Source organism: Monomorium pharaonis, chromosome 9 (assembly GCF_013373865.1).
Source record: "Monomorium pharaonis isolate MP-MQ-018 chromosome 9, ASM1337386v2, whole genome shotgun sequence".
NCBI classification, from domain to species: Eukaryota; Metazoa; Arthropoda; class Insecta; order Hymenoptera; family Formicidae; genus Monomorium; species Monomorium pharaonis.
Genome location: NC_050475.1, coordinates 9,814,701 through 9,825,531, shown reverse-complemented (window position 1 = coordinate 9,825,531; position 10,831 = coordinate 9,814,701). Strand labels below are relative to the sequence as shown.

At 29.0% G+C, this 10,831-nt stretch overlaps 1 protein-coding gene across 3 annotated transcripts in view; it reads left to right on the top strand.

Moving 5' to 3' along the window:
- Positions 1-10,831, top strand: part of LOC105830877 (zinc finger protein 423 homolog) — a 368,687-nt gene that overhangs the window by 242,982 nt on the left and 114,874 nt on the right. For all 3 annotated transcript variants that reach the window (XM_036292275.1, XM_036292277.1, XM_036292278.1), the window contains one exon: positions 9,237-9,379. In XM_036292275.1, coding sequence (XP_036148168.1) covers positions 9,237-9,379 — 143 coding nt within the window. The remainder of the gene's footprint in view (positions 1-9,236; positions 9,380-10,831) is intronic.

The window sequence follows — 10,831 nt, the reverse complement described above, 5'->3', positions numbered from 1 at the left end:
TTTCGGGATCTATACGCGCGATGTTTCAGATCGATAATTATTTTATATGAAATAGCTAAACATTTATGGTCATGTTTTTTAAGATGTGTTTGTTTCATTTTCATTATGTGTACCTTTTGTACTTTTGTTCTCTCCTGTTGTATTCATTGTAGTAACAGGAGAGATAACAAATGTTCTTCTTGTGCAAAAAATGCCTTTGTAACTCTTGATACGAAAAAGAATGTCGTTCCTATCTTGATTTAAGGATGTATCGAACTGAAGTTCAAAATAGTACAAAGTTGCTAAAAAATTATGAAATTGTTCTTAGTTTCCTTAATGTACTGCAAAAAATTGAAAACGCATCCACTAAACGGTTGCTGAGTTATAACTATTTTAATTTTCACTGATTTTACATGGTATCCTTTTCTATCTTATAGAAAAAGACGATCTTGACAGATGAAACAGCTAAAAAAATATAGAAGAAATAGTACCAATGTTTTGAATTTTTTTGTACATTTAGTATATGAATAGATAAAAATATCTGCCAAGTTTCAATTGTCTTACATACACCGTTTTAAAGAAATAAAATATAACTTGAGATAATTGTGCATTTTCACTGTCAAAAGTTTAAACTCATAAGTGAAAAAAATTGCAAATACGTGAAAAATATCTTTATAAAAGTAAAAATAAGACTCCAACTATCGTTCAAGTTTCTTACATCTAGATTTACTATGCGTTAGGCGTAGATATTTAAGTATTTCAAATTTCATGTACTTTTGTCTAAGATTGTATGTCCGATACAATCTTAGACCTTAAATATAAATAGAGATTTGTGACCTGAATTCTATCTTTTAGTGATCAGCAAATCTGTCTATATAGAATCAGAACGTGATTTCAATTTATTCCCTATAAAACAATCACTTCTTCACGGCTTCAAATATTTTATCTGCTAAAACGCAGGCTGCTTTGCGAGGCATATTTATTTTTTATGTAAACAAACAAAATTTCTCTAAAAAAAAAGTTAATATGACAATGTACAGCAATTGAGATACACACAACTTATTGTTAGTTGTTTCAACAATATTAATTATTTCATCATGTCGTACATTATGCTATGTGATAGTATAATTTAATTTTAGAAATACTTACTATTCTTACTCAATATAGTTTACTTATTTTTAATAATTTTTTACGATTTATATTTGCATAGAGAATATTCTTAACACACGAGACACGATGTGGCTTCTGTCAAGACTTATTCCAAACTGTGTTCCAGACTATGTCAACAAGAAAAGATAATCGCCAAAAATGTCGCGTGCTCGTGGTTTGCAGTTTGCGGCATTTTCGTAAAAAGACAATCGTGTCCATTGTTTTAGAATTAAATGATTGTCTTTTTACGAAAATGCCGCAAACTGCGAACCACAAGCACGCGACATTTTTGGCGATTGTTTTTTCTTGTTGACATAGTCTGGAACACAGTTTAAAAAATAAATATGTAACGATATCGCATAAGTTCGACTTTATTTCCTACAGCGACTGTTGCCGAAACTTTAATTGTTTATCACTTTTTAACCAAGAGTATGCAAACAAAAATCGAGCTTTTTGGAAATGTGAAAACGAAAATCTAACGATTAAGATTAGTTGGATCAAATTTGCTCGTAGTTGGGGGGCAAGTGTGAAGTTGACCCTTCCCCTCAAAATTGTTTTTCTAATAACTTTTTAACCAGAAGTGTGCAAACGACGAGCAATCGAATAAGCTATAGAAAGTTTTTTTTTTAATGTTGGAAGTCTAACTTCACGCGTCTCGAAAAAGACGCTCAACTTAAAAGTGATATGTGGTCAATCTCTCATTATAAATTATTATTCAGCCCATAAATTGAATCAGAAGTCATGGGTCTCAAACAGACATCTGCAATCACTTCGTATAAAACAAAACTTACCATTATCTTACAATATTCAAAGTATCTTGAGAATTTTTCAGAACGCAAGTACATTTTATAATTTTTATCTATAATTTAATTTATGTAACATTTTGACAGCTATTATAAATTAATTATTTAGAGATAATGATTCATATTCTTAAAATTACGAATACATTTAATCTTTCATATACACACATATTTTTTGACCTTTGTATACATATTGGATCGTAGCCACCCATGGCAATTTTCAAACAACTGTATCTTTAAAATATTCATACTAAATTTTGAAAAATTCATTAACTTTATAAAAAGTATTTACATACTTTGATATTAAAATTTAAGAAATTTATACTTAAAAAAATTATATTTTGTGATAAAAAATTTTTTTGCAGTTTTTGCAGTTTTTAGGTTTTCTTTTATTTATTACGGTACTTAAAAGGTACAAAGAGCTGAATTTTTCGTGGGCACAAAATTACCTAGAAAAGAAAAAAATGGACTTATGCCATAAATGTTCATATAATTGGGCCATATATATATAATATAAAATGGATCCAAAAAATGGCGCCATATGATCTTATATAACTATATACAATTTATATATATTCAAATATAATATTATTATATATAACAGAATTATATATAATTACCCAGTGAACCCATTTTATAGCGGCAATATAACATGGAAGTTACATGTAATTTAACATTGTTATTCTTGTGATATATAGGTGCTATATGACATAGAAATAACCTTTTACGTAATATATATTTGTTATAACGCAAGTGATATAGCTGTTATACATCGTTTTGGCGTTACAGTTATTCAACAAAAATTGTATAATCGTAAAATACACGTTCGTATCAATGTTTTACGGAACGATGCGTCGTAGTTGACTCAGAAATCAGACAACATTATAACATTCTGAATGACAGATCTATTTGATAATAAAAAAATTATTATAGAGATAATGTTTTCAAAAATAACGGTTTGTCTACAATTACTCGCGCATAAAAAATGCACAAAATCTAAATTCATCATGTGTTGAACAAAAACAGAATAATAAATGTATACTATTCAATTTTTCTTAGAATTATGATCTATATAGTTAACCATCTAATTAATCGTTTAAACGCTTCAAAGATTAGTGCTAAATAGATCGCAATTTCCATCAAATTATTAAGGTTATGGAAAAAGATAAATTTAACAATGAAATTTATAAGTAAATAAATTAATGCTATTTATTTTTAATATGTTTTGCAAAATTTAATTGCTTTTATAAAAAAGCAATATAGTTGCGTCAGTTTATAACATAGGTATATGTAGACAATAACAAGTACTCATATCGATGAGTCAAATGGCGTAGCAGGTAGAGTACAAGGTTCGTCATCCTAAGGTCCCGGGTTCAAACTTAGCAGCGGCAAGTAAGAATAAAATAAAAAATAACATAATTTAAATTTAATTAATTAATAAAAATTTATCCTAAATGTAGCATGTGCTGTTGATAAAAATAATTTCAAAAAATGAAATTTTATTTTATTTTATTTTTCTTTGTAATTGTTGTGTAACGGTTAGATAACATGTAATTATAACATGTTGTATTGCTGAGTCGGAAATTGTAACTTACATGTAAGTTACGTGTAATTTCAGAGTAATGTAACCTGTTATATTCGGTTACATTGCTGTTACATTGCTACTATATTACTGTGTTCACTGGGTATACAGTAATATGATCATATGTTATATTATATTGTACAATTATGTATAATCATATTTGAATAAGAAAATGAATTTTTTATCTACATGTAATCATATTCAGTTACATATGATTATATATGGAAACATCTGAACAAATATGATTACAAACAAATAAAATCGGGCCAAAATTTTGATATTATTATGCATAATTATATATAACTGTATATGTTATTAGATCTGTATCTGTTTATCTAGTTATATATATTTTATATATAATCATATTATGTCTATTTTTTTCTCGTGTATGGGTGGTAACAGTGTGTATACGAAGGTTTAATCAAGTTTAAAAAATTTAATCAAATTAATATTTTTTTCTCAGTGTGTTCCAAAAGCTATTTAAAAAGTGTTAAAAATATTAAAAAATAGTAATATTTTTTATAAAGTAGTACATACAATCGATGAAACGAATTTGTAAAATATATTAAAACTTTTCTATTTGTTTTGTTAATTAAAGAGCACCTTATATATTAAAATTAATTATAACCAAAAACAAAAATAAGTTTACACCAAAAACAAAAATATAATTATGTTCATTGTTGATTTCTGAGTTTTACGAGGACTGTCAGAGGTTTATGTAATACACACACAATACGAAACAGAAAATAAACTGTTTATTACAAAATAAGATAATAATGCAAAAAGATTTTAGATACAAGTAAGCTCTGTATGGCGACACGATAACTCAGAGAGAGAGAGAGAGGGAGAGAGAGGGAGAGAGAGAGAGAGAGAGAGAGAGAGAGAGAGAGAGAGAGATTGATTGATTGATTGATTGATTGATTGATCTTTATTAGCTTTCTCAGCTATTTTCAATACATATATATACAATTTTATGCTACATCATTAAAAACAAACTCTTTTAGCATTCGTTTAAACATTTCTAAACGATTACAATGTTTAACTTCGGATGGTAGTGCGTTATACATTAACACACCCTTCATAAAATAAACTTTTTTGCGCGCTTCTTGTTTTTCGAAATTCAATAACAATATCCCCTGTCTGCCTAGTTTCGCGTTTCTCCCTCTACTATTCTAAGTCTATTACTAAATTGCTCCGGCATCATATTATTTAAAATTTTAAAAATAAATATGCACGTGTTGTAATACAGCCTTTGTCTTATGGTCATAAATTGCAACGCTTGGTGCATATATTTAACTTTGGTACGTCTGTCACATTGCAATATGACTCTCATAGCTCTATTTTGCGCTTTTTGGAGCCTACTTAACTGTGATATCTCCCATATCTAATAGTAGCGTCGCACAATACTCAAAGTGAGGTGCTACAATTGTTTTGTATATCGTACATCTAGTGTAAGCCGAGATAAAGTTTCCTATTCTATTTAAAAAACTTATTTTCTTCCCTATTTTCTTAGCATGTAATCACAGTGACCGCTAAATCTAAGTCTATTATCAATAATTATACCCAAGTACTTTATTATTTCTACACGCTCAATCTCATTTCCATCCAAACATCTCACAGTAGTATTGCCTCTCAATTCTTTTCTTATCCCTCTAACTAACATATATTTTGTTTTCCCCGAATTCATCTTCAGTTTATTAATATTCATCCATTCCTCCACTACGTTAAATGCAATATTCAATTTCCTCTCTACTTCCGCACTACTCTCACCTGTTACATATATTAAGGTATCGTCCGCAAACATTTTTATATTACACATATCCGAGCAAACGTTAACAATATCATTCATATATATTATAAACAACAATGGGCTCAATACCGAACCGTGTGGCACTCCGTATTCCGTAGTCATTATCTTAAATCTATCATTAAATTGAACTTGTTTGCATTCTATCTTTTAAGTACGACCTAAACCATTCTAGAACTGTTCCTGTAATACCATACTGATATAATTTCTCTAATAATCTTTCTGTATCAATTGTCTCAAAAGCTCGTTTAAGATCTACAAAAATAACTCCTACTATTTGTCTTTCACTAATAATCAATTTCCATTCATCTATAACTGTTTGAATTGCTGTTTCACACGAATAATTTTTTCTGAAGCCCGACTGATGTTTCGTTATGATATTATTACTTTCTAGGTAGACCTCAATTTGCTTTTTAACTATTATCTCTAATACTTTTTCATATATTGGTAATATATTAATAGGCCTATAATCACTTGCCCTCTTAGGTTTCTCTACTTTTGGAATTGGAATTATCATGGATGTTTTTCACTCTTTTAAAAAACAACCCTCACTCAATGACTTATTTATTATATCACAATATTCCTCTCCAATGACACAAGACACCGTTTTTAATATATCGCTAGTTATTCCTTCTTCGGTGCCTTTCTTTTTTGGTAATTCCCTAATAATTATTTTTACTTGTTCTGTCGTAATTGACTCAAATTTTTCTAGCTCTCCCTTCTTTTCAATACAATAAATAGTTCTCTTATTTGTGCTCGTTGTATAATTCTTATCTATAGATTTTATTATGTCTTTAATACTTTGTATATAATATAAGTTAAATTTATCAGCTATATCACACTCTATGTTGTCTAATATTTCAAAATCTATTTTTCCTACAACTTTCGCGCCTATTGGTCCTCCTCTAATAATTTCTTTTAATGATTTCCACATAGTTATGGGATTGTTACTATTATGATCAATCATGTTTTCATAATATTCTTTTTTCTTTATTCTAATTAAATTAACTACTGCATTTCTTTCTATTTTAAATTGTTGCCAGTTTTGTTCCGTGCTATCGTATAATGCTTTTCTATAAGCCTCATCTCTTCTAGTCGCTAGCTCTTCTATTTCCTTTGAATACCATTTTTTCCCTTCCCATATTTTCGGTATTCTAAAAATTTTCTTAGGTGCTAAGATGTCTAGCGCATCTACAATACTATTAATTAAATTCTTTGCCCTTACATTAATATCTAACTCATTAATATCTAAATCATATCCTTTTTCTAAATTACTCTCCACTAGCTTAATAAACTCATCCGCATTATATCTACTATAATCCCTGCCACTGAATTCTTTATATTTATTTACAGTCTTGTTCGTATTTATCACGACTTTTATCCACGCATGATCCGTTATCTTAAGTTCGTACTTGACTTCTCCATTTATATCTTTATTCGCAAAACTAGATCTATAATTGTTTTACTATTTTCGGTAACTCTCGTTGGTTTATCCACATATTGCTTCATACCTAGATTTTGCATAGTCGTTAGTAGTTTATTTGTATAATAAGAGTCTGTCATACAATCTATATTAAAGTCTCCTAATATTATACACTCTTCTTTTATCGTTAATTCTTCTACTATCTCCTCTAAGAATTCTATAAACTCTCCATGTGACGCACTCGGTGAATGATATATTACCATTAACACTCCTTTAAATAATTTCTCTTTAACTTCTATTGCAACGCACCACACAATCCTTTCTAATTTTTTCAATACTACTATTTCATACTTGATATCATCTCTTACATACAGAGCAACTCCCCCTGTATTTCTATTTTCCGCGTCGCATCTAACCACACTGTATCCCGGTACACTTATTTCACTGTCTTCAATTTCCGCAATTAGTCTTGACTCCGACAATGCAATAACTGCCGGATTTAATTTCTTCATAATCTGATGCTGTATCTCGTCCTTATGTGCCATTAAACTTTGCGCATTTGTATACAGTATATGTTCCTCTTCCTTCTGTGATTGCTATTTTGCATCCTCCGAGCCGGCCCTTCTCTTTTCCTCTTGTAGAACGTCGGACATTCCGGACTCAATGCATCATGGTCATCTTTTATCTTCAAGTTATACGTTTGGTTTTTATACATACAATTTACACATTTCTTCTCATTTGTTGTACACTCATTTGATTTGTGATTACCTGCACATTTATGGCATGCTTCATTTCGCGTACAGTATTTCGCAAGAGAGAGAGAGAGAGAGAGAGAGAGAGAGAGAGAGAGAGAGAGAGAGAGAGAGAGAGAGAGAGAGAGAGAGAGAGTGGAGGAGCGTAAAAAAGAACATAAAAACAAAACGGTAGAAGCGCATTACGCACGCGTATCGATCACAGCGCGGTTTAATTGTTGCACACACATAGCGCACTATTGGCGCCAAATACAAAATAAAAATATCTTAAACAATTATTCTCAACATTCATAACATAGTTATAATAATTGTCAAATTAATAATATCCCCAACAGAACACATACGTTTAAAAAATGGTCTTAGTGGACGTATTTAAAACAGAAATCAAATTAAATTCTTAAATATCTTTAGAACATTTAAAGATGTACCGTGTTACTTTTCTGGGCATCTAAAAAATGTCCATTTTAAACGAGTCAAAATTGGACCTATTTCAATCACTCAAAAAATTTAAAAAATAAGTGCAGGTGGAGTTCTTATTTTTAATGCAAATTGAAGTTAATTTGTTAATAATTTATTACAAAATATATTAACAAATTAATAAAGCTATTCTGTAACTCTTAATAATCTTAATCCCCAATAAAACAGTACGTGAAATTCACGTTGTTTTCACGTGGAATTCACGTTTCTATATAGATTCTATGTAGATTCAACATGGATTTCATGTATTGTTTTATTTGGGTTGTTCTGTTTATTATTATTTATTATTATAATTATTATAATGTCATTGCACAGATATTACTTTTTTATGTTTAACTTATTAAAAAATTAATATCTGCACATATTTGTGAAGTACTGTAGCTATAGTTTAGTATGTTGAATATATCTATAGCGTTGTTACATGTTTGAAGTAAATGGCGGCTATACGAAATGTATAATAAAAATTTCCAGAGATTAACAATTTAGATTAACATTTTAGATTGAAATAATTTAGATGTTTATTCTTATATTTACTTTTTGAACTGTTTAAAGAATACATTGGAAAATATTTATAAAAAATCTTAAGTATAAAAGTTAAAGAACTTTTATCTGTTCGAGAACACAGATGCGTCTCATTTAATGACTATAGTTAATTATATTTTTTATCAAAATATATTTTTGTTTAGTGATAGCACTACTTTAAACAGGTAAACATTCATATTTTTTAATAAAAAATAAAAATGGATTGAAAAGATCGGGGTAGCAATACTAGTGGTTTTTAAATAACATAATACAATTGCAAGACTTCCTTGAGTTTCGGTTTATGAATTTAGACAAGCTTGAATTCAGGTAAAGCTCTAGTGCCTAGGTTTTATTGTTTACTCTGTCTCGCTTTATCAAAGCGACAGAAATGTTTTTTGACCTTGCGAAATCTGGCCTTTACGTCTCTAACAAAAAAATAAAATGAAATTTACAACTTTTAACAAATAGATCATTTTCATTGGATTTTGTAATTTTTTTAGCTAAAATGTTAAAACTACAATAATCTTCAAAAAAATGTTTTATAATTAGAATATTGTGATCTTATTAGCATTTTCACAGCTATGATTATAATTACTGTACAATCGCTGAACAATCACCGATAAATAATTGTGCTTAAAAAAAAAAAAAGTAATAAAACTTCATACTTGCTACCTAATAAATTGAAATTATATAACTGTAATCAAAGGAGTTCTGTAATGTAATACGATAATTGTATTGATTACAGAGCCACGGTGATCAGATGCCATATCGATGCAGTTGGTGCAACAGACTGTTCAAGCACAAACGCAGCCGTGATCGTCATGTGAAGTTGCATACTGGAGATAGGCGATACCGTTGCTCGAAATGTGAGGCCGCCTTCTCCAGGAGGTAAGTGAAAATATAATTTCTAAAGTATTTGCCATTAATCATCATATTATGAAACGATATCGTGTAAACGTTATAAATTATAAACAAATCGCGAACTTTAAATAACTTTTTGTAATTGTTCTTTATTTTTCCGATATTTTGATTGACAAAAAATACTAATTGACATTTATTTAATTACCTAATTAAATAATCATAAAAAAACACACACACATACTCACAACCCGGGAAAACATACCTCTTATATGCTCTTATATGCTCATATAAGAAGTAATCTTAAATGCTCATATATGGATTTTGTTTGCATAAACCCATATATGGTTATGTATAATTACCTAAGGTCATATTCGAGCATATACAGGTTGTCCCAAAACATATGGGTCAACACTCGTAAAAAGGTAAAAAGGATCGAGATGAACATAAAAGTTCAATATTGTCTTTGGTTAGGTCTTGGGTTAGGTCTTGGATTAGGTCTTGGATTAGGTCCACCAATAATCGAGGTATTAATTTTTCCAATTAGGTGAATGAGAGCACGCTGAGGGAACAGCTCAATCCGCTCGAGTCATAACACGAAAGAAAAAATCTATCGTGAATGTATGATAAGCTTTCATTAATTTATTGTTCACAATTACGATAGAAATTAATTAGATTATTTGCAGATTCCATACGTTAATATCTCGGTTATTGGTGAACCTAACCCAAGATTGGACTTTTATGTTCGATCCCTTTTTTTTACGAGCCTTGATCCACATGTTTTAAGACACCTTGTATATTTAAATAAGTTTATATTTGGAGATATAGTATTGTGTAGATCTGATCATATATAACTCTATAAGTTTGTATATAATTATATAAAATTTTATTTGTAATATAAAATATATTTTCTCAATTTTCGGAAGCTCTCTCTAAGTTGCAGAAACCTACGAACTCTCTTCGTATAAAAAAAATAATATATATTACACTTTGCTGCTAGTAAAGTGCTAGATAAGCCGTGGATGATGGTTTTTTTAATAAACTTTTTGGAGTAAATTTTCTCATGACAAGGAGAAGCGCTGCGCCTTTGCCTAATAGTGGCGATCTTACGAATTACTATGTTTGTAAAAAAGAAAATTAATTATTGACAATCGGATTTATTTGTAATTATTAAGATATAAAAGATTTTTAAACATTAAATGTTGCATAGTAAAAATATATTACATAATAAACTATTTATTTTTGTAACACATTTTAATTTTATTATTTAAAAACCTTAAAGTTTAAAAAATTGTAATATGTATATATGAAAGCATATTTATGTATATAGTCATGTATAATCATATATGAACATATATACGCAGATCTACTTATAGTATGGACGACTTATCGATAAATCTAAGTATATATGTTCAAATATGATTATATTTGATGATAAAATATGCTTTCACATAATCACATATGATAATATACAAGAACATT